The sequence below is a fragment of the Brachionichthys hirsutus genome, chromosome 13 (genome assembly GCF_040956055.1).
Source record: "Brachionichthys hirsutus isolate HB-005 chromosome 13, CSIRO-AGI_Bhir_v1, whole genome shotgun sequence".
NCBI classification, from domain to species: domain Eukaryota; kingdom Metazoa; phylum Chordata; class Actinopteri; order Lophiiformes; family Brachionichthyidae; genus Brachionichthys; species Brachionichthys hirsutus.
Window position 1 is genome coordinate 9,820,622 of NC_090909.1, and position 25,245 is coordinate 9,845,866.

At 44.2% G+C, this 25,245-nt stretch overlaps 1 protein-coding gene across 1 annotated transcript in view; it reads right to left on the reverse strand.

Annotated features, from left to right (window-relative positions):
- pvrl2l (PVR cell adhesion molecule related 2 like) overlaps positions 1 to 25,245 on the reverse strand; it is a 45,909-nt gene that overhangs the window by 12,872 nt on the left and 7,792 nt on the right. The window contains exons 2-5 of the mRNA XM_068747611.1: positions 24,795 to 25,064; positions 14,561 to 14,854; positions 11,284 to 11,401; positions 10,897 to 11,045 (exon numbers count right to left, since the gene is read on the reverse strand). Coding sequence (XP_068603712.1) covers positions 10,897 to 11,045; positions 11,284 to 11,401; positions 14,561 to 14,854; positions 24,795 to 25,064 — 831 coding nt within the window. The remainder of the gene's footprint in view (positions 1 to 10,896; positions 11,046 to 11,283; positions 11,402 to 14,560; positions 14,855 to 24,794; positions 25,065 to 25,245) is intronic.

Here is a 25,245-nt window from a genome sequence, read left to right on the forward strand (position 1 = left end):
AGAAATAAAAGACGAAATTCCCTTTATTCCTTGAGTCACTGTGGAAATAGTGATGATGGGACTGTCAGCAACTCACACGCACACACACACACACACACACACACACACAACCATATGGTCATCATGAAAGTGTCAGGACGGTGCAGCTTGTTGCGTTTTGTGGTGGGGAAAAAAAGAAGAGAAAATTCCCTGAAATATTTTAATTGCTTAACATGTGGGACAGTTCACGCCCAGCGTTGGTTGAAATGATAACAGCCTGCAGAGGTGAAGCACCAAGTAGGTTGCACGAAAGCGTCTGTGGAAACCGTTTTTAATGCGTGGACAGGACAGAGGAGACAATCGCTGGTTTAATTGCTGTAATAAAACAATTGCTTTTGTTTTCATTCATTCAGAACACGCCAACGTCATTAGGAAAAGTAAAGATGCTCCTGATGTTGTATAAAAGAACATTTCAACAGCACTTTCTGTCACCCACCAGTGTTACATAACGGAAACGAATGCGCGTATGTGACAAATGGAAACGTGCATTTCTGAGATGATGAATTTCAGGCATCAGCACTTAACAGTGGACGCCGCACACGCGTTCATAAGCGCCGTTTCTGTGCTTGATTTGGCCAAACTGTGCATCAAAACTGCAGCTCGTCCAAGCCAGGACGAGTTTTCAACACCTCTGTGTGCTCTCACAGCCCGGGAGGATTACAGGCGGCGATAAAGTCTGCCTGATTACCAGAGAAACAGCAAGAGGCGACACGCTGGAAAGAAGAACAGTGGATGAATCATTGATTTTTCTGAAAAATATACAATAAAAATCATTTAAAACCAGATACTTCAAAAGCAAATATGCTCAGAGTTTTATTGACTGTTGTGTTCGTTGGGCCTTCAGTAGAACAAATAATATTTCGTCCATCTATCTCTTCAGAATTATGTCCAAATTGTACATATTGTCATTTTGTACTAAGATTTATAGAATACAGGTACTAAAATGTGACAAGGGAAATGTATAAAGGGACAAATATCATATGCCGCTTCCCTAACATGGCAGTCAGACAACAAAAAACGCTGCATTAAAAAAAAAAGGAATTCGTTGCTGAAAAGTTGCTGGTACAACAAAATGGCCTCAGATATTTAAAGCATAACACAACTAGAGCACCGGCCAGTTGGGTGAGCTCTGCTCTACATAACCGGGTCTCATCATTAACCGCCAAACCGGACCTGGGATTCTTCCCCTAACATTCCCTGATCAATACGAATGCCAGATCATTTTCCTCTGCTTGTCCCGGGCCAGTCTCATTCTTAGACAATAAACGCAATCTGATTATAAACCAACAAGAGTTCAAATGTTTGAAACAGCCGCTTTTCCTCCTTCCGGCTGGAGCCGTGTTAATCTGTCGACTGGATGCTCATCTCGCCGTGAGGCGGACGGAGACATACGGGGGGAATTTCCTGCAGCTGAGAAAGCCTAGATACTGAGGTGTGATACAAACCTTGCCGCGCCTCAGATCTGGGAAGCCTCACACACTTGTGCATACGTGCGTGTTTGTGTGTTCTCTGCGGGGCCATGAGGGCGATAAGCCGTAGCCTGCAGGCTCTCCAGGCAGCGCTTATCGCTCTGACAGGCATTACCCTCGTGTGGCAATGGGCTCGGTACTCACACCATCAACAGTGCCTTTTCTGTCATTTCTGGAAGATCCTATCAGATTTTATTGGATCAGAAAAGGTTACAACCACTTTCTCGAACATTCTTCAAAGAAAAGAGTTTTGATACGTTTTTTTATTTTTATTTTTATTTTGCTCATCCCAGGACACAACTGAAAGACACCGACTGCTTGTTGGAAGCTCTTCCCTGCTCAGGATAAACTCGACTTTCCTGCTATACAGACATCCTCCAGATATGGAAGCTGTGTTCAGGTCGCCATTCGACATCAGGCAACCCTTCCTAACTCTGAAGGGGTCAATCTGTTCTCGCTCTCTCTCTCTCTCTCTCTCTCTGCTTCCAAGAGAAAAGTAAAAAAAACAACAACAATTGACAGGATTTATTTCAACAAGGAAAACATAATTGTTCCCGCGATCCAAACAGAATAACTCGTCATGTCACCATCGACCTGTTTTGACACAGGCAGAGTTCTTTTTCTATAAACAACATTGCGAAATTAGGGAGAATAAAACACATCTGGATTAAATCAATGTCTCTGCCAAGATTTGGATCCATCCAAGATTTGAACTTCATAACAAGATTTAGTGAGTATATGTTATTATAAGATGGTTTTACACACACAGCAACTCATCTTCTTCATTTTGTCAAGAAATATCAACAAAATGCATTTTTATTAACCTCCGTCAAGGAGGTTGTGCCATCGTTGCTGTTAGCTTGAAGGATGGTGCCCTGGACAGATGTGCGTGGAACTTTGGTGCAGATCCAGGAATTTCAAGCTACGTGTATTTAAAAAAAAAAAGATTTTGATTAATAAATTTATGATACGACAGTAACTGAACCGATTCCCCAAAACGGTGATGAGCAGAAGGGAATGAGTCAGGCACACATATTTGTAGGGGTCGTTCAGCCTCCTGGGTCCCAATGCAGTTTTTTTTTCCAAGGAATTGCAAAACACAATGAAAGAGAGTGGAGGATGGGAATCCTTAGTAATGCTTTAAATATAGGAACTTTCCATCCATCCAAAAGATTAATACATGTCATTTTGAGAGTTTGTCCATTCCTGACTTTTGAATGCTGCTAATATTTTTTGGGGGACGTTTGGAGCAACATGGTTGTGAAACAACACATTCTGTGTTGCCGGGAAACTAGTAATCAGCTCCGATGGATCGGGACTGTAGGTGTGTGAGTCGATGGGGAAGTGTAACAACAGGGCTTCCATGTTTTTCCAGCTTGTCTGAGGACTCAGATTTTACAATATTAATTGATCCAGTGAGAAAAATCCCTCATAATGTGACAAAAAGCAAATCAAGCCTTTATTGACAAAAATATGTCTATTATTTTTGTGAATTAAGCATCATTTTTGGTTGCATGTTGTAAAAAAAAATAACTGAAAACCCAACAAACTGAGCCAAGGAAAACCTAAATCCAAAGTTCGTGTCCATGAACCCCTGACCACGAGAAGCAGAGCACGATGTTCTTTGTTCCTGCCTTGCCTTGATCAGACGCTACAGTTATGTAGCTCGAGATCCAAACTGGAGGGAACTAAATCAGCCTGAGGATTGGATCGGCCTGCTCGTCTAAACAAGGGGCCATTTCCTGTTATTGTAGAACCTCATTATGGCGTATATAAGAAGCCCTAAAGAGCTGCAGACACATGCAGATTAGCTTTAGCCACGGGTTTGCATCCGCTCTTTACAGTGAGTCGACAGCGAGGCTAAGTTTGATACAGGCGGCTGGAGCTGCAGCAATAAAATAAAGATCAAAGCTGACATCAAACTGAATCAGCAAAACAACTTCCTCTACTATCTGATCTTGGTTCCACTCTGACATTCTGGTCCAGATGTGGAATATTACTTGGATTAGCATCTGCTGTTGAATAGATCTTATGATAATGTCATCGTGCCAGTTTTGTTTAAGCATTGTAGACATGACCCATGAAGTTAGAAGCAGAAAGAAGAAGAGGTATCTATATAAAAAGAAAACGGTGGCTGATTCCTTTATTCATGCGTCTACAAAACACTCAACTCAGGCCTGTCTTTTATAAACAGCTCAGTCTGTGCAGCTCAAATCAAAAATTCTATTTGGATGAATCTACCAAATGCATTTACACATGTAAACGTCCTAGCGACCTAGCCAATACTTCGAGACCCTCCCAATGTTACTCTCTGCTGCTAAACCGCTGTGATTTCTGCTCACTCCATGGGTTTGACTAATCCTGTCCAGAGGTTAGCTCAGGTTTATGTCCCAGAGAGTCAGCGCCAGCATTTTGCCCCCCTAGCTAGATCGTCTGATAATTTTATGCACAGACCTGCATGGTCCAATTTGTGCGTGAATGCATGTGTGGAACATGGTTCTTGTGTGTGTGTGTGTGTGTGTGCGAACTGGATGTGTGTCTTTCCTGTGGACAGATATCTTGCCTGCTGCAGGCTATCCAGGAAATACTATCCATCCATTTCCTCAGATGTGAAAGTGTGGATGAGTGTGTGTGTGTTTGAACAGCCCAGTGCCAGATGGACTCCCCATGAAAGGACGAGCTGATTTGGGGGAGGGAGGGACAGAGGGGCAGAGGACAGATGGGTCACAGCCTCCTGCCAGCTCGTCCTGAATCAGAAGTTTTTGAGGACTTTCCTCCCTGTCTCTTCCTGCTGCTCCCTCTGCACCACTGCATTTTTTTTTTGTATTCCACTCTTCACCCCTGCACCGATTTGCAACTCTTGCGTCCCACCACACTTCATTTCCTTCCCATCCTCCACTCCAATCGTTCTATCTTGCCAGCATGTCTCCCGTCTCTGCACATGGTGCACTGGGAAGCTCCAGCTCGGATTTCTGCACCCAAGCCAGCCATGCAGAGCTGCCATTGCTTGTAATGTGGCATAAGTGCAGTGCAGTGTTGTAAACATTGTAATTCCATCAGCAGAAACACTTGGTCTCTAACTATCTGACAGCAAAGTTTTACTCTTTAGAGCTCAGGATACAGGAAAGAGAAATAGACTGTGTGTGTGTGTGCGGTTATTACGTTTCCTGAAATGCCTCGAAGAACAATCCAAGGTCATCCTTCAACTCCTCTTCCTCCCTGCCCACCTCCATCATCGCTGATCTTTTTTTCCCCCGGTCGTCCCTTCTGTTTTCCCCTCAATGCAACCCCGTAGCTCTTCCTCGTCTAACTCGTGGCCCCGGCGGAGGCTGGGAAGAAAACTCGTGACACATGACGGCAAAAGAAAAGCCAGACAGCGCGACGCTTTCATCTCCCATTTAACAGAACAGAAAGGAGCCGTTAACGGTTCTCAGCAGGGAAATTAGACGGATGCGTCGGGCCCGTGTGCACAAAGTGGCGGGGTATTAACTGCTACGCTACTGCAAGCCGAGGCCTTCTGCCTCTGACAGATTTCACACTGACAGACTGGAACTGGCTTCTATCGCTCCAGAACAGAAGCAGGTCCACTTTCATCCAAAGTTGTGGCGTCTCGTCATTAAAGACGGGAATGTGAGAGCAACAGACGACATCAGAGAAATGAGCTGCTTTCTAGCTGCAGTCTATATTATAACAAAATAATCAACTGCTTTAATCAACTCGTCTCAAAACATCTGGAGAAGCTCTGTTTAGAAGTCGACGGCACACTGACCTCTGACAAAACACATTTCGGCGCCGTTGTTAGATCTGATCACTCGGACGGCATTGAGAGGACGTCTGCAGCACATAAGACTGAGTCCTTTGAGCAGCATGAATGCAAATGTGCCTCACTGATGTGAGTCCTGCTTAAGTTCATCTCAGTGAAACAAGGCAACAAGCTGCAAACTGAGATGCAACGGACCGAACGCTGCGTCCGTTCCATTTAGCTCATTGACGAAGGCCGAAAAACTCTGAGCAATGCATGTGACAACAGATTACAAACCTGGGTGTGTGAACAAATTGACATTTAAAACTGGTCTGAAGAGCCTCATTGGTTAAATATATGCTTGGTGCTGCAGCTGACTAAAGCAGGGGTGTCCAAACTCTGGCCCGCTGGTCAACTGTGGCCCCCCAGTCCATTTTTACATTTGCAAATAGTATAATATTACAAAAACATAATGGAATACGGCTCGGGCATAAAATGTGTTCTTGATTGAGTTGCAATTCTTAGTTTGACCACTAGTAGAAGCGACCCTTAGTCATTGAAGACTCATCAGCAGCTTCTCCCTCCAAATGCAATGAAAAAGTATGTTTTTTTTAAATGGCAGATTCTAAATGGCAGATAGAGAGTCCAGAAAATATCAGACATGGTGAAAAAAATGAATATTTCTTTATAGTAGCTGAGAGGAAGTGATAATTGCAGTGATGACAATTATAATGTCTCACACCAGCACTGAGCGAGAAGAGAAAGCTAAACCGATGGCAGCTAGCCTGCGGAATCAACAGCAATATTTCCCCCCCCACCCCCGTGGTAACAAAATACAAGACAATGCTACCATAGTACTACTACTATGACACAGCCCAACTCATAGTAAGACATGGGAAACCTTTCTTAGATGATGACTTCATTAAGCAGCGACTCGCTAAAATCACAAGATGCAATCACCAAGATGAAACTTGAATGAGTTACGACGGATGCAGCTTCGGCTATGACGGGACAGAGCGACGGAATGGCTTCAAAGAAGTGCACCAAGGTACGAGAGAGCGGAGGTGAAGCCGCCGTGCACCAAGAAGCACTTTGCACCCTAGACAGTAGGCCTGCAGCCTGACGACGTGGTGCACACAGCTGTAAAAGCTGTCAACATAATTCAATCACGAGGGATCTACCAGAGGAGCTGCACACGGGGATGTGCTTTACCGCCCTGAAGGGCACCGGCCGGCTCTGTGCTAAAGCCGTTTTATTGGTCAGTAAAGAGAACCAGACACATAAAACCATTCTGCACCAAACTTTGTCTCTTTGAAACACACACTTCAATCTAACTAAACTATTATCTGAAAAGGGGAAATATTTGTGATGCCGTCTGTTTGGGCAGAATTCAGACTTCTCTGTCATTAAGAAAGAAATCAGGCTGTTCTTGACTCCCTTCCTTACGGATGAACAGGAAGTTGACAGCGTATGCAATTAGAACGAACCGACATGCAGTGTGATGTTTCTACTGATTCAGCTTCTTGACGTCTACCAGAGGAAAAAGGACACGTTTATCCGGGCGTGGGACCGACACAAGGCAGAAACTGCCAATGCTACGTTAGCTCTTGCTAACCGCACTGCCCGTGCTACCCATGAGGTTGAACATGTTCTCATTCATTTAACGCTGACAGCTGATGCTGTGATGTCCTCCACGTCAGCCGCTAAACTGATTCCAGACCTGCCAGCCATCCTTCAGTCCAAAGCGCAGCATCACTGCTCCACTAAGGGCACTGCTGTTCCCATTATATGTGACAAGCCCAAATACTTATTCATTTTTAGTCAAAGTTTGTTTTCTCACAAATGTTGATGTGTTAATAATACCAATAATTTAAATGTCCCCTTATATGTCCTATTTATACAGGGAAGTGAAGGAGGGATCACCAGCTGGTCTAAGAACCAATCAAACGCTGTGATTTTGAGAAAAGAAAAAAAAAATTCATAACTGTAAAGTAGTGATGTCGTAGGCTGTTTTCTTTTTTGTTTGTTTCAGCATGTTGAATTATGAGGCATAATGCACCTACATTCGACTGATTTAGTTCATGTTGACTCCAGCAGCCTTTCGTATATTCTCCTGTATTTGGCCTTCAGTGAGGAAACAATAAAATTGGACACCCATGCACTAAAGCAAACGCACCATTTTTAAATGTATTCAGCTCCAACTATTGTCTCAGTGCTAAGCTGCCCTTTGTGCAACGGGTACAGGAACTGCAGCGCGGCGAGGATTACGCTGCTTTGTGAGTCTGTGAGAGGACATTTTTAGTTTCCTCAGAGGATGATTTTTAGACTTTCCAAGGCGCAAATAACCACAATGAGCTGGTTAACAGAAAAGTGGCAACGTGAACTCGTTGCTGTTTGGGTAATCCTACTATGGAAAACTCTTGGAGCTGCTCTCGTTGTCTGAGTTACCATGAAAATCCAGTCTGATAATAAATACCAAACTGTTTTATGGGGAGGCACACAACTTCTAGAGTTGGAATTTGTGCATTATCCCCGTGTCTGCGTGGGTTCTCCGGCTTCCTCTCGCCTCCTAAAACATGCAAATTAGATGAAATAGTGACACTAAATTGGCCGTGGGTGTGTGACCCTGCGATGAATTGGCGGCTTGTCCAGGGTGTCCCCCGCCTCTCGCCCATAGAGTGCTGGGACGGGCTCCAGCACAGCCCGCGGACCGCTAACGGACAAAGCGAAGTTCATTTAACTGCATTCCATGCAGTTTTGCAATTAATTTTTCAAATTAAGTAGTAGTGTTTCGCCTCTCTTCCATTTTTCATGGTATGCCAACTTCCCATTTGGTCCAGTGCATAAGAGAAATATTGTAAACCGTTTTTAGGCCTTGGTTCCGACGTCTGGGCCACTGAGGTGCTCCTCAACGACCGCTCTAGAATTACATGTATTAATAATCTTAACGTTAGACTTACTAGAGACAATAAGTAAATAAAAGTACACTGAAAATAGTTTGCAATTTACACTCAAAAGGCAAATATATTTGTGTCATAAAATAACTATTGCATTATTCCTCAAATTAAATACTGATACTTAATAAAACTGTTGGCAACAACGACTTTGCGTGTCCAGGTCCATTTCTCAGTGTTGGAAAGCCGAACATAAAAGAACCGGCAGCGCTAAGAAAGTCTCGCGTGGGTCTCGAGTCAAACACAAAGCAGCGACGACGGGAGCTCGCATGATGCCTGTGCCGTGTGATCTTGCTCCTCATACCTGCAGGTGGAGGCGCTCCGTCTCGCTGGCGGTGAGGAAGGGGCCTAAGATTGCAGCCTAGCAACCGTTGTTAAGATAAAGAACTGTGTTTCTACCATTTTCACATGCCGCTCTCGCAGGACTCCTTTAGTTTTCAGTTGCTTTGTTCCAGAAGGCACTGCTGTTGGGAAATATTTATGTATGTGTTGTGTTGTTTTTTTGATTGAAAAAATCTATTTTAAAATGTCTTTTGCCGACTTATTCTTCTGTTCTTTTTTCAGCTGAACAATCTCTGACACTGATTCAACGTACTTAGCTGCAGTACAAGGATTACTGCCGATGTCGGAAACCGATGACGACAGACACACAGAGATTTTTCACATGCAAATCTCTCCTACTGTTGAGCTGATGCACAAATTCACTGGGGTATCTTGCAATTTGCATTTTAAAGGTAACACAAGACGCACAAAGTCAGAATTTCTACAAAGAGAAGGGTGCAACAATTACTGTTTAACAGCTTCAACTATCACAATAGCAGATTTTTGTCCTTTCATTAGTTAAGCCATGTCAAAATCTCCTGAAGCAAAACACCGTTTGTGCACTCATGGGAAGTCACTGAGGACGAGTGTGTCAGCCGGAAGGCGAGTCAAAAGCATTCAGCCTCTGTTGCTCGAGCAAAAGCTCTCCGTCAGCCCACATCCTGCCAGCGTCGTTCTATCCTGGCATCTCACCCTCTGCAAGCAAATCTGTTGGACTGGGAGATCTACTTTATGCCCATGTAGACGTTTAACTGTGGTGGAACAGGAGCAAAAACCGTAAAACACCAAGGACCCATTTAACGCAGCGGAGGATGAATCACAGAGCTCGGGCTTCGTCTCAGGTACTTGCAAAGATGAAACATTTTTCTTTCAAGTTCTTTAAGGTGCTCAAAGGGTGTGTGTGTGTGTGTGTGTGTGTGTGTGCTTTGTGAGTGATGTGTGTCCAGAAAGGATTTCAGCATGTCAGCTTTATGTGATGTGTGTGTGTGTGTGTGCGTGTGTGTCAGGAGGAGAAAGTAGCCTCCGTGGTACTTTGAGTCAGTCACAATGCTAGGCTTTTAGCAAGAACAGTAGCAGCTTAGCCACTTCTGAGCCTCCCACACACCGCCGGGCTACAAAGCATCTCTGTTCTCAGAGGACACAATTCAAATCTCCAGCTCCTGTTTCCCACGGATCCTTCTAAATGTAGCTTTGCCTCTGTCTTTTGGCAAAAGCGTATTTTTATTTTTTTATTCTTTGTTTAGCTATAAAGCTCTACATGGCGTTTTACTCAAACTAATCCTCGAATAAAGACTCGTAGAAGAAAGAACGTAAACATTTTGACCGGACCAGCCCGACAATGTGGAGCACACAACATCACGGCCCTGATGAGAATTAAACTCCCAACAGGTCTGGAGGCCTGAATGCTGATGTGCAAGCACGGCGTTTCACGTTGGCATTATGCGCCTGGTTTTGCAGGCGTGCTTGCGAGCGCAACTGTAGGTGAGTGTGAGATCAGTGTGTGTGAGATCAGTGTGTGTGAGATCAGTGTGTGAAAGCCGCAGAAGGAATAAACCCAGACCCTAGACTAGACGGACTAGGAAATTTGAAAAGGGAAAACCCAGCAAGCAGACCCAACATCATATCCCTACCCCTTGGGGGGGGGAGCACATAGAGAGCTCACGCTAATAAACACTAGATGAAAAGAAGGGAACATTAAAACAGGAGAACGAAAAGCAAACCTGTGCAAACTGGCTCACACCAACCTGAACCCTTTCAAAAGAATCCTGAAACCTCAACGCCACCGTTGATCCACCGCAGGGCCGGAACGCTGAAACAAGGGCCTGCTCCCAAACGCACACTCTACAGTTCACATTTCATTCATGTCTACAGCGCTGCAGTTTCCAGCACGCCTGCAAAGCCTCCAGTTTCAAGAGAGTGCAGTTTCAAGCTATGACTTTTTTTTTGGACTTGGCCCTTGTCCTGCAATTTGGCCCTGCTGTGGAGGAAAGGGTCAACCAAAAGCCTCGGCGAGGAAAAAATGAAGCATCGAATGTGAAGACCGAGAGAGACGGCGTCCCCCCCCAGCTCTCAGATCAGCCCTGATCCCAGCTTGTGTGTGTGTGTTTGACAGAGATTTTCGTCTGTGTGCATGTGTGTAAGCGTGTTTGAGAACAGTTAGGACCTGTACTGTGGATATGTGTGTTCAGCTAGAGCTCCCAAGCTGTTTGAGGAAACTGTCCAGAAGTGTTTTATGGGATGTCGTGATGTGTGTGTGTGTGTTGCTGTTAAATATGCATACACATCTCCAGCACTCTCCATCCAGTGCATCTGATGCATGTGATTTAACACCTGTGTGTGTGTGTGTGTCCGCGTGGTTTAAAGGACTTACCGATGATGACGGCGGTAACCTGCTGCCTGCTGGTGCCTTGCTTGTTTTTGACCTCGCAAATAAACGTCGCGTTGACGGCGTTGTCCACCTTCCTCACTATCAGCTTGTTGCCGTCCACCATCACCGTGTCTGGCAGAGAACCGGACGGGCTGCAGAGAAGGGCGCAGTGGGGGAAAGGAAAGGATCAAACCATGTTTAATAAATATTCACTGGGAAAACACACACACACACACACACACACACACCATCTGCACATAAGCGCATTTATTCCTGACAAAAACAACCATCATTAAGGGAGCTATTGTCGTGTAGAACAATGAATCTCTGCTCCTGCCTCAGCAAAGAGAAAGGAGGAGGATCAGCTGCTGATCAGAGGGCGATTCTTACGTGGTCCAAGTTACTGTGGTCGGCGGCGGGTTGGCGTTAGCATGGCACGTGAGCACGGCGTCCGAACGGCCAATGTACCAGTTTTCATCATAGCCCTCGATGGATACGGAGGGGGGGTCTGCAAACAAGAGGAAAGAGTTGATGACGGACACTGAAATGAGATTCTCAAAATTTCCTGACCGCTTTGTCCGTTACCGGGTCGCAGGTCACGCTGGAGCCCACCCCAGCAGTCAACAGGCGGGGGCACACCCTGGACAAGCCGCCAGATGCATCATCATCAAAAGGTTCTAAATGGTTCTTGGGATCTTTATACACCAACCATGAAAGGTAAAAGTGAATCGGCGTTTTAACTGATTTTTGAATCTGTAAATGGATTTTCAATGTCAATGTTTTTTTTTTCCTGATCTCATTCTGGATCAGATCCAGAAGACATTTTGCGTGATAGTTCATACCGGGCCCCTTTATGACTAAATTTAATGCATATTTTAAGCCTTCATTATAAGTAAATGGGAAAAACTGATTTCTCTTTATACAGACTCGTATCCGGATCACTCTTAAAATTGAATTGGATCTAAATTACACCAAGACCCATCTTCAGATTTTCTTTCATCAAAATCCATCCAGCAGTTTTTCTGTAATCCTGCTCACAAACAGACAAACGCCATCAAAAACATAACCTCTCGGGAGAGGTAATAATGAAAAGGGGATGTGGCTGTGCAAAGTCCGGCTTCATCAAGTCAGCCTGTTCGCTCCTCAGCCAGTCAATGCTGGCATGCAAGGTCAGTTACAGGGTACTATTGTGTGCAGCTCATCACTAGAAAGAGTGCCGTTACACAGCTCCTATCTAGAGAGATCAAAGGCACAGATAGGCCCAGTGCTGGGAGAGACAGAGGAGGCGCCTTCGGCAGAAAACATGGCGTAATTCCCCAATAGAATAAACCCACTATATGTCCATAACATTCAAGAGTAGCTCCTACATTGGCTCTTTTCGGGGAGAGACGTTCAGGATTTGAGGATTACACACTGTTCACTTGTTGACTATTTTATTGCTGAACCTCAAGCAAAAAAAAATAATAATACGTCTGCTTTCGCCTCCTTGCACGAGATGTCTGGGACACGATGTAGAAACGTCAGGAATGCAGAAAAGAACGCCGCGCTCCCGCTGAAAGGAACGCCCGCTTATACCAGAAGGATGAGACAATCAGTTAGCGTCTTCAACCAAAGTACGGCAAAACTAAAATGTGTGTCGGATGTTAAAACAGACAGAAAACAGAAAAAAGACTGTCTGGTTCAGTTGTTTTTTTTTACATTGTGACAGTAAATGTGGAGGAGGTGAGAATGAAAAATAGTGTGAGGAGAGGCCACACGGCGAGATGATGAAGAGGCAGTGGGACGGGCGCAGTATGTGGCGTGACGTGTTAAGAGTCGGTCTCTTCCAGAGCGCTGACCTATAAAAGCTAATTCGAGCTCCAGAGCAGACAGAAGACGAGATCCTTCACACACTCATGATGCCTCACATCACAACAGGAACACACACGCACCAGAACTCAGGCAGCGAAAGCACCATGTCTTTGTGAGGATCGTATGTTCGTGGTGGCTTCCATGACAACAGTTTGAAACCAGTACAGAAATCCTTTGTTGCATTTTTTTGTTGGGGGGGGGGGGGGACTTCAGAATGTTCTCTTCAGGAAGGGTCATTATTCTGTTCCGTTTGCTAATGCAACCGACAATATGCAACGCCTCAGAAAATGACGTTGACAGACCTCTGCTATGGACATAATTGGTGGATTGTGGATTTGTTCAACCTCAACTGTGATCGTGGTTCTTTGGTGGCGTTTGAAGGCTACAGCGCCATCTACTGCCCTGGAATGCAAATGGTGATTTTTGTATTTTAGTTTTTATTTTCCAGCAAAGTATAATATTGATATATTAATCCATTTAAAAAGCAAAAAGCAAAAAAAAAACCACCTGATTTAAATATGATAACAAAATTGACAATACTTTTTGGCTTTTAACAACACTGGCCTTTATGGAGGTTTGCATTGCTGGTTTTTCCTTTAACAGCTTGACAGGCAATTTAAGTGTTTAAGTGTCTGTTGTGTCACCTTGAGTGTGTCGGCCGTGTAATTTGCAGATTACAAGAAGAGGGGTCACACAGTCGTGACAATGCGATCGACCACCCCTAATCTCTGTAAAACTGAATTTGTTTAATATTTTAATCAGAGTAAAGTACAATTAAATTAAATGGATTAGAGCAATCAGTGTGCAAAGTCATGCTCTCCTGATTTAGGGACCCAAAATGAACGGAAGTTAAAAAATAATAAATAAAATAAAAAAGGGTGTCAACATTCTATACAATTACTTTTTTAAGAGTTCTTTAAATGTGGACTCTGATGAGCCATTTCCACGTGTAAAAACAATGTCCCCACTGCTCACATACAAAAGGTTAATGTTCGTGCACAAACTGTGTACTGCTGGTCAGTGTTTCTCCACGCCACCTGTTTACATCACACAACACGCACCTTATCAAAAACGTACAAATGGTTTAGTACATCCTTACACCCACAGCGTTTTAAATAATGCAAATAATATCTAAAAGTGTTTTCATGTTACAGGGAGAAGGCCAGATGCTTTCATTGTTGGAAGTGCTTTAGAAGTGGGAGGGGGGGGCGTGGATAAAGTGCTGCACAGTAGCATTCGAGTGCCATCTTATCACCATTGTGGTCTCGTGGCTTGAATGTAAATGTGGGCTGGCTGTTTGGCGGATGAGCGGCAGCGAGCGTGCAGGAGAGCAGAAAGTCAAGGCCTAAAGGCAGTAGCAAGGCACTGATATTTGAACCTACCGCACATTATTGCACCCAACCAGGCGGCTGTGCTTTCTCACGTGTCCATTTATTTATTTATTTTGGGGTTTTCCATGAAGTTTGCACAGAAGCTGCTTGAAGGATTTCCATGCAACTTGTGGGAGGATGGGTCTTATATAATTATAGGCTTAATAAAACTGTCGATAAAGGATAAAGACAAAGTTCATAGTGAGATTTTTCCTATTTTTTTTTATTATCATTGCTAATAATAACCAAAATAAATCAGGAATGCTTAGGAGGCTACACGCGTGCCATTTGGTGAGTTCCATTGTGATTAAGGCCTGATTGACTGCCGCTCCTTGCCAGAGATGTGCTTTCTTCCGAGTGTTTTTCTCTTCCTGCATAATTTATAATTAATGATGAAGAACACACTGGTCTGTGAAAATTATTATCAAGGTGTGCAGGTCTCTTACATTCCACAGAGAGCTTGATGGGGTACATCCATGGTCGGTCCTGTGTCCTCTGGTTGACCTTGCAGGTGACCTCTCTGCCATTGTCTGCCGGCGTGGGATCCAGCCGATACTCACTGCGGACCGTCACTGTGCCATCCGGCCCATTAGTTGCGCTGGTTGAGTGGTTGCCTTCGACTGACGCCAGCCACGTGATGGTGGCCGCCGGTTTGCCGTCTGCCGCCTCACATTGAGCCACAACTACTGACTTGGAGCCAGCCTGGACGGTCAAAACCTTGGCCGAGTTCTTTGGCTTGGCTATAAGGGTGGAGGTAGGAGAAAGAAAACAAAAACAGACACGTTAGAAAGAGAGAAAGAAAGAGAACATGAGAGACACAGAAACAGGATATTCAAGTCAAGCTGAGAAAAGAGAAGTAACGGGAAAGTGAGAACGTTTCAGGAATTCAGAAAGAACACAGGGGGGTGGAAGAGGGGAGGAAGAGGGGAGGAGAAAGAGTACAAAGAAGCAGAAAAAGAAAGGCTGATGAAACAAAACATCAAATGCCAGGCAAGGGAGGAAAAGAGGGAGCGCTGGGAGAGAACAGAGGAGGAGGTTCATTGGGTTTGTTGTGCAAATACGCCACGGCGTCCTACGGCGTTTCTTCTGCAGTGTGACCTAAGGCCAGTCACCACCACAGAGACAGAACACAGGATCCCAAACGAGTGGTGCACTCGCAAAGAAGAGCTATTGATGTATGGTGGCATGCTCTTAAAACAATACTCGGATACTTGTGACAAGGGATGTAATCTGGAATCTGGACGCCCAGCGTCGTCAAAATGATCAAAATATTCACGTTCAAGTATACACAGCCTCCTCTTCAAGCACCCTGGAACAAATGCTCCTACAGGGCCGAGTAGTGTAATACCGTCGTGTACTGGTGGGTATACAAACACACCAGGACCCCCTGGAGGAGTCAGGATAAGGGAGGTATACCGCAAAACACGAATGAGATAAAGGCGTGAGAAGGTTACAGAGTTGAAGACTCAGGTTTAGAAAATGTGTGAGAACATAGCAAGGCTGGACCGAGCCCTTGATTTCAACACACTGGGAGTACATTTCCACCGCTGCTCCTCGCATCCGTCGGAGGTGAAGTACCGATTAATTAGGAGTCAAGCAGGATGCCGTGCTAACGGAGCCGAATAAACACTTCAACCCCCTTTTAAATGGGAGCATCAACAAGCTGAATACCAGAGGGCGACAGGAAATCTGAGAATCGCATTCCTGTTTCCAAACACTGCGGCTGCATGAGGCGTCTGCTGGTTCGTGAACCCGAGTACTTCAAAAGCCCAAAGAGTGAAAACAACCCCGGAGCATTCATATTCAGCACATGCCGTCAGAAATATTCAAATTGCATGCTGGCAGGTGGTTTAGTCAAGGGCTTTTTGGTGTTTGGCGCTGAAGCACTTGAAGGATTTCTAAATGCTTCCATTTGTAGATTACAATATTGAGTTAAGATTTGCACTTAAAACGTAATGAGCTAATATTGAAAATGCTACATTTCACTGTGAGCCTCTTGCTTGCTCTCCCCCCTCAGGCAGACACAGTGACACACGGCCCCTGAAGCTATTAGGGAGTCTTTAGCCTGCACCAAACATGAACCTGAGACAGTCCATCTCTCCAGCCTGGCAGTCTGTTACAGAACAGGACTGGAGACTGGAAGATTGCCAGTGTGAATCATAAACAAGTTTCAGTAGCCACAAAGTGCAAAAGATTTGTAACCGACCGTGAAGCGCAGCCGTCGCTGAATTCAGGGAGATTTTTTTTACCCAGGACAGCCGACACAGTCTCAGACTTTGGTGCTGAAACCAATCAAGTGAAATGCAGGACGAGCATCCTTACATATTTACACGCTCACATTCTGTGGTGCGACTAAAGCGATGAACACAAAGCAATCAGGCTTCAAAGACACGGTTCTACCTCGGTTCTGTGCAGACCCGCATCAGACCCAAGCAACACCGTGACCTTTGAAAGAGCAGCCTGAATAGAAGCGGTTTGCTGCACTTGGCCAGTGTAAAAGTGCTGCAGGTACCTTACAAGCAGTTAGATGGAGAACAGGCACTGTTGTACCAAAGTCTCTCTATTTCCCCGACTGATCTATTTGCAATCTTAAAAATTCAGAACCATATCCTATGTAGATTGCATTGCTGTATGTGCCTCTTGCAACCTGTGCAAAAGTATGAGGCTGATAAGGTCCATTAGAACCTCAGCCACGTCTCCATGAGTCACATTCAATGTGCTCCTGATTAAAAAAATCTGACCAATGGATTTCCGTGTAATTTCAAGGCATCCATGTCTCCAGAAGGTGACATCTTGACATTTCCTGACTAACACGAGCTGAAGATTAAGCTTTCCAGTAACTATATTATATATTGAATATCTTTATCAGATAAAAAATGTTGTCTAGTTCAATATTGTGGTTTACGAAAAATACAACAAATGTAATTCCCTCTAGCTAAAGGGAAAATTAGGCTTGGCATCTAAACATGCCAGACTGAGATAATGGATGTAGCAAACATTAGTTGCACATAAACATGCTACTAGAGCTTCGATATCAAAATGTCTACATGCGATATAATCGCAATACTGGACATTTCAATGCAGGGTACAAATTGAAAATATCATGCTACAACTTATTTTCTGCTTGATGTAAATGGAAAACTCTCCTGGTTCTCATTTTCCATAAATAATCAACTGTCAACACGAGAGGTCCGATCAAAAAGTGAACTAAAACAGTATTTTTTTTTAATACCATTACTGTGTTCACATTGTGCTGTTTTAGTTGCATTTAACTGTAAGATCTTCTGGGCCTCATTGCCATGGTAACAGTTAGTTCACTTATTTAAGTTAATTTAGAGTGACCTTTGTCAGTCCGTTATCGATGTGTTCACGTTAACCCATCTGTCAATGTCATTCCAGCATCAAATAAACATCTGATGTTCCGAAGCCTTTGAGAAAGTTGATCTCACGTACATGTAAACAAAGATCCTTTGCTATCACCCGTGACGTTTACAAAACGCCATGAGATCAGCTGCATTTTAAACATGAAGCGGGACAACCAGTGTCTTGCAACACTGAAACTGAGCGACATACATTTGGAAACAGCAGCAGTCACTAGCGGCTCCGTGCTACTTCCCTAAACACAGATTTATTCACAGGCAGCAAATTGATGCACGTTTTTTTTTTTTCTCCTTTGGTGCATACATTAGCCTGAAAATCAATAAAGGCTCCTGGACCTTGTTAAATTATTAGAATTCATGACTTTCCAGTTGCCCAGGTTTGAACGCATCCTCCCCCAGTGTGACACGCTGCGATTGGATATTTCCAGATGCTGTTGGGATAAAAAGCATCTGTTTGGCTCGCTCTGGCTGCTAAACTGCTACAAACGCATGAATATTCAAGAAAGACGAGAATAGTTTAGGCTGAAATGACTCTGTTATGCCTGCTGTTTTGACAACTCATTATTGGTTGCTATAAATGCTGACAAAATAAATTAATTCCTGGTAATTAAGCAAATGTAAGACTGAGGAGTCTCTTCAGGTGTGGAACACAAGAAAAAAATAAAAATACTGAGGAAGATTAGTCTTCAAAGTCTATTGTCATGCAAATACACCAAAATAATGGTTCACCAAGGTTGCTGGTGGTCGGCAGCGATATTGTAGTCCTAGCTCTGCTCACTGACATCTGTTCAGGGCGGATATTTGCCTTCGTATTTCTTCTAAAGTATTTATCTGAAGAATGTCGGTGACTCTGAAAGTCAAGATACTGAATGTGACTCAGATCTGGTTTTGAAACAACAGCAATAAGAGAACAAAGAAATGTCTTCATCACTGGAACGTCAAGTAAGCAGCAAGGCCAAAAAAAAGATGGAGTCACTGCAGCCGTCGTTTCTCCAGGGGCGGTTTTCCTTCACAGATTTTAACTTTATAAGAAGCTGGGGAGGTTTGTCATCCGTGAGCTGCCAAGTAGAAACACCCACATAAATAAATGGAAAGATAAATGGAAAAATCAGGATTGCGAAAGTATCCACATGAAATTTGGTGGTGAGATAGGGCCCCCCACCCTACATGGCTGTGTCAAGTTCCACAAACATCGGTCAGTAATCAACCGAGATATTAAGGAACTAATTTTGAAGCGCCATTGACTGCAATGTTAAATAAAGTTTCAAACTGATCCAGAATCCAGGATCTTTCTTGTGGATCATCACCAAAATCAAATCACTTGTTCCTGGAAATATTCCAAACCTTTCCTGGATATTTCATCACAATCCATCAAGAATGTTTTGTGCTATCTTGCTAACAGTGAGAGAGTCAGACAAACAAACCAACGCTGGTGAAAACAAACATATAAAGGAGGAGGAAAAATGGAATTCTGCACAGAATATACTTTTAAAGCTCAGTGAGTACAATTTGGTTTCATGAACAACAGCTAATAACTATTGGCACCCAGTACAATAAATTATTTTTACACAACGCTAAATGCTTTTCATTGGTCTTAGTTGACACTGATTTTCCACGGCAGCAGTTTGAATGGAAGTGTTTTGCTTCACCCTGAATTTAAAACTGGTGCAGCGCAGATGCAGGTTTGACCAGCAGACGCTGCCTGGTTGGGCCCTTTTATATTCATGACTGCACGTACAACAAATGGAGGGTAGTAAGCACCTAGAGTTTTGATGTGTAAGTCCTTGGCTTTTTATTTTAAGTGAGGTCAACATTGGTCAATTGAGCTGCATTCACAAACAGTCTGAGTCAAGGTGCAATTTGCAAACGTGGGCGAGGGAGTGAACGCCACAGGACTGGTGTGGAGTAATATTAATAAGCGAGTGTTTCTAATGAGTGCGCATTAGCCGGTGGAATTTAATACAGCTGTTCGCATGCTATCTGATCATATGTAACGGTTGTAAATTAATACGGAAGCTATCTTTAACTCGGCGACATCAAGCAACATTTAGAAACGCATTACCTCCGCTAAGGCGGCGGTTATGCAATCACCGGCGTTTGTCTGTTAGCAAGATAATTACCTCTGCCAAGGAGCTTAATGTTGTTGCAAGTGTCTGTTAGCAAGGGAACTTCAAACGTTCTGGATGTAATGGTCAGGAAACCCGAATTTCATTTCATTTCAAAACCGCATTTATGGATTCAAAGATGGATTCACTTTTCACTTTTCATGGTTGGTGGATAAAGATACCGAGAACAATTTAGAGCCTTTTGGTGCTGATCCAGATCACCCATGTGGACGGTGTAAATCCAGTTAGGAGGGGAATGAGCTGCTTGGCGGAAGTCTGTGCTCTCAGAGACATAACATGTCAGCTGGTGCATTTTGTTTCAATCAAGACAAGCGATCTGTATTTCATGTGGCCTCTCCTTTATAGCAGCTGGTGATAGTCCAAACCAGACTGACCTCTCTGAGGATTGGGTTTAAAGGGATTTTTGACAAACATAGATATTTTTTTTGATGGAGGTGTGAGTGGAGCAAACTGTAAAGAAATCCACCTCTGTCTCCATTCATATGTCATAGATATTAACTGCAAAGTGGGAATTTAAAATAAATCTCTTGTCAAAACGTGGGCGTGTCTCTTCAGAGTGGGAGTGTCACAAGCGTCTGACTTCTCTATGGGCAGTTTGTTGAAGCAGTTTTATGCAAAGTGGGTGTGGGACGGATACGCATGCTGGACGCAGGTCTTCCTGCTTGTTTGATAAGGTGTTTCCACCCACAGTATTTGTGGCTGCTGTTTTTAAATGAGGCTTAGCCAGGCTGAGCTTTCTTCCTATTCCAGGTAATGTAAAATCATTTAGAGTTTGCGCTGACCGGGCTGGCAAAGCCTTCCAGGATCCTCTACGCCTCCGTTTAGAGTCTGCATGTGAAGACACTTTGATCGAAGGGCCGTCTGGAGGGTCAGATGACCGCTACAACCCCGTCCCCTAAACACACGGGACACGCTACCCTACAAAACAACAACAAAAACCAAGGGGTATAGCCAAGGAAGGGAATAAGGCCTTTATCCCCCACTGGGCTTCAAATACCTCACCAGAAATAAAGAAATAAAATGAATTTCAAAACAGCGAGGAACCCTTTTCACTCTGAAACCTGTAAAAACACCTGAATGAAGGCAACGCTCTGCTTGACTCTGTCTCCCCCGCAGTTATATTCCTGTTCTGCTGGCTAATTGCTATCTAACGTGATGCAAGCGACCCTCCTATACCATTTGTTCTGTGTGGCCTCCATTCAAGATGCTATGATACTGTTCACTGCCAAGTGAGCGGCTGTTTAGCCACATCCCAATAAGCGGTAATACGATCGGCTAGCAGTGGTGCTGCATCCAATAAGTTATAATACAATTGGCTGTCAGCATAATACGTTATATCCAAATAAGTATCGGGGCGCTGATGGGTCTACATCCAATAAGACATTATATGACTGGCTGCAGCAGTTATGGATTCACTATGGTCTAATGCGATTGGCTCATATGGAGTCAGAGTACTTTCAGGTAATATATAAATGTCTTCCTGTGACATTGAGGCGCTTTGCTTTCCAGAATCGGTCCCAGATGACTTGGCAGCCTTATATCTCCAGACAAAAGGAGAATCAGGGAGCTTTTCCAGCAGGTATTTCTTAGTCCGCTTTGTTCCGGTAGCTCCAGTTTAGGCGGCTTAGCCCACGTCCATCTGCAGGGCTGCCAGGGCATCTCTGTGTTTTCTCTGCAAGACAGCCAAGTTCCGCATCTCCCACTCTGTGTGAGGAGCATCCAGTGTAGATTTTTGTATTGTTGTGTGAAGGTTTACTCATCAAAACTACTGGGGGGGAAATGTTACGAATCCAGTCAGGGAACACAAAAGGAATTGTAAAACACTTTTCTTTTTTGCTACGCTTGAGCAATAACTGGTGGTACAGAGCATCAACCGCTACACAGTTTCCCTTACTTCCAAATAAAGGAAAAAGTCTGAAAAGGACAAAACTCATGGGACACCATCATTTACAGTGAATGTTAGATGGATGGAAGGATGGACGGATGGATGGATGGATGAGAGCAGCTTGGAGTATATGAACTGTTTATTGTAAAAGCACTGACGCTATATGGGCCGTAAACCATGAGCACAATAAGAGGAACTATTATTTAAATGAATCCTCCTCAGTGCTCTTGACTGTGAGAGAACGACACCAGGCATCTGACTCCTCTGTAAGGGGAGTCCAAATGGGAGAACATGTGGGTGGATGAATAACACCAGCTGTCTCTGAGCACAAAGTGGATGCATCAGCTGCTAAACAGCGACTGAACATCCACTTGCTTTCGGAAATCAAGAAAAGTGAGGTAACTTTGAGCAATTCTCCAGATTTCCCATTAGCAATTGTTGCAAAAACAGTTTGTAGTGGTTCAGTCTGTTGACTCGTGAGAATCCAATTTAGCAGAGAATAAAAGCCAGCAGGTGCGTATCACATTTGCCCCAGGCTAATTCCATAGTATATTACTTATAGCATCATTAATGCAAGGTTTTTAGTGGTCCGCAAAACACTTCAAGTTTTTCTTCTAAAGGAAAGATCCAGGCGTTGAACTTCGCCCCATCCTTGCTTGCAGACGCCTTTGGGGGATGTCATTCGGGTAACCCTCATGCATTACTATATACAGTGGTACCTCAGCTTACGAATTTAATCCGTTCCGGGACTAACCTCGTAACGTGAAAACTTCGTAAGTAGAGACGCATTTTGAATGTAAATGCACTAATCCGTTCCAAGCCCCGCAAAAGTATTGTAACGGTTCATGTTTTAGGAGTGTTCATTATTCCTACGCTGCAGAGAGTCCGCAAAGGCATCCAGGGAGGAGGGGCGGGGTGTGTGTGTGGGTGCCGCGAGGGGGAGGAGGGGAACGGGAGAGCTGCGTAGCTCCCGCAGCTCTCCCGTTCTCCTCCTCCTCGCGGCACCCCCACACACAGAGAGTTACCCGTCGTGTGCTTATTCCAGCGTCCGACGGACGCTACATTATGATATTTTTTTAAAATATTAATCTACCTGTTAGCTGTTACTTTTTGTCCTCTTTGTTTACTGGTCCTTTGCGGTGTTTTCTGCCTCGCGTTTCTTGAAAAACTGATCCAATGACGTCTGCTTTTGCCGGCTTTTGACAATCCGTCGGAAATGTGCGAGGCAGACGTCATCATAATGAGCAATAGCCCGACTTGTCAACACTTTTTCCGGGGGACACGAGGGGGACACGAATAGCGTGCTGGGATACACGCATACGCAACGGGTTGCCAGGCAGATTTTAGGCGATAGCCAATGGCAGAGCAGCTACAAGTTTGTTTACGTTCGGGGAACTCTGGGAGCGGCGAATAGCGCTATTCGCCGCTCCCAGAGTTCACCTCGTATCCTGAAATGCTTCCGTAACAAGAGGCAATATTTTCCCATTCAGAAACCTCGTAACCTGAAAATTTCGGATGTAGGGACATTCGTAAGTCGAGGTACCACTGTAGTATACCTGTGGAATGGCCCGTATGTGTATTATTTAAATGGTATCCCTTATCCCACCTTGCTTGACCAGATCTCTGGCATCAGATATGCATGCATTTAGAATAATCAATGAAGCTGATCGGGGAAATTATTTCACTTATTGTCTCAATTCAGCGTATGCCAGAAGACATTAGCAAATTTGGTTTTAGTCTGGAATTTTGTTGTGTGTTTACAGTGTAAAATGTGTGACACTACAATGAAAATGAAAGATCATCTAATCTTAATCTAGTCGTGGTAAAGGAAGCATCTCCCTCTTTTTGGGATCTAACTCCTTTCTGTTTCTAACACATCCACCTTTTGCATCATGCTGCTCCTTCCGTTTCTTCCTGTCAAATCTCGGGCCCAGACCCAAATAAAAAATCTGTTCAGGTCTAACACAAAAGGAACAAAAGAGGTCCAACTTGAAGCGCTCGTGTGAAGAGGATGACAGGATAATGCTGACTTACTTGAAAAAGGCCGGCTGACAGAAATCATCGGACTACTTTTATTCTGAAACACTCGTCAGAGTCAGGCAATTTTCCGAGCAGCGAACATTTTAACGGGAATATGTGATTGCTTTGACCACTGTGTCAAAGAAAAAAGATAAAAATATTTGATTTGACAACCAAACAAAACAATAAAAACTGAGCACAATGTTTTAAGGTTATCAGGAGGCATGTTGTCCTCTTCCTGGGCTGGGAATGTGAAAACAGAAGAACAGCAGCCACTGGAGCGAGCCTGATTGTCTAAAACTGATTCAACATGAAAACGAATGATCCACAACATGAATCAATTACTGGTAAGCATTCATTCATTCACCTTGTCCGTTACCGGGTCGCGGGTCGTGCTGGAGCCTATTCCCAGCAGTCAATGGGCGAGAGGCGGGGGGGACACAGCGTGGACAAGCAGGACAGACACAGACAGACAACCATTCACACACACACACACACACCTATGGACAATTTAGTTTAACCAATTCACCTAATTTACCAGTTTTTGGTGAGAACCAGAGAGAACCCACACAGACACATGGAGAACAAGCAAACACCACGCAAATCGGATTTGAACCTTCTTGCTGTGAGGCAACAGCACTTACCACTGTGCCAGCCTACTGGCAAGCATATTTCCAATATTAATGCTTTAAAATCGATATTATACTGATAAAATATGATCTTCCCTTTCTAAAAGTGTGCCAACATTAATCTCCAAACATCCACGCCAGATCTCCCTGAAGAGCGAGGTCTGGAACAAAGGCTGCGAGTTGATCTGATCAAATCACAACAGCACATTTAAATGAGCAGCATGCCTCTTAAGACGTTCTCTAAAGAGTTCACATGGAGTGCTGCGTCTGAGTCTGGATCTTTGTTCCCCACCCTCCTCATTTTAAAGTCGACAGCTCACCCGGATATACCCTGAGAATTCTTGTCAAATACTTTAAATTGGCTCTTCTTAGACTTTGGGGCCCAGTGGGACCGCGTTTAAAGGAAGTGGTGATAAGCAGATGGCTAGGGAGGAACTTGTCAAAACTGATGTAGCAGAACTTTGGAGCATTTCTTGACTTGAAAAAGAAGAAGGAGAAGAAATATTGTTGGCCCTTTTCGGTACGATGACCCTTCGTGACCACTTCACGAGCTCTCAAACCTCTAAATGTAGAGCCGCCGGCCCTTCCTGGCCAAGCGATGAGGTCCATGTGATGCATTGAGAAACAACCTCTCAACTCACCGAGCATGACGAGCGTCGTTGTCCCTTGTTCGTTCCCAGACGGGTAGGTGGCGTATTCGCAGGTGTAGCGGCCAGCATCGGTCATTCTCAGGTTAGAAATCCGGATGGACGGGTTTTCCAGTGAGTTGTGGAGGAAGACAACTCGGTCCTTGAAGGACAAGTTGGGGAAACTCTGTCCGTAAATAGGGTGGAAAACTGCGATGTTGTCCCTCTGACCATCAATGGGCTCCCATATCCACGACACCTGAAAGAACAGAGTGAGGGAGAAATCGGGTCATTGCCTGTGATGTTTCTGCTTCTTTTTTTTTTTTGTGGCAACAACATTTTTTGAAGCAATTTTAGTTTTCAGACCAGCCTCAGAAATAACCAACAGCATCGCGTGGAAGGCAACAACAGGGATCTCCATCCAATAGGTTTTATGAAATGTAGCTGAATCCATTTACTCTGTCAA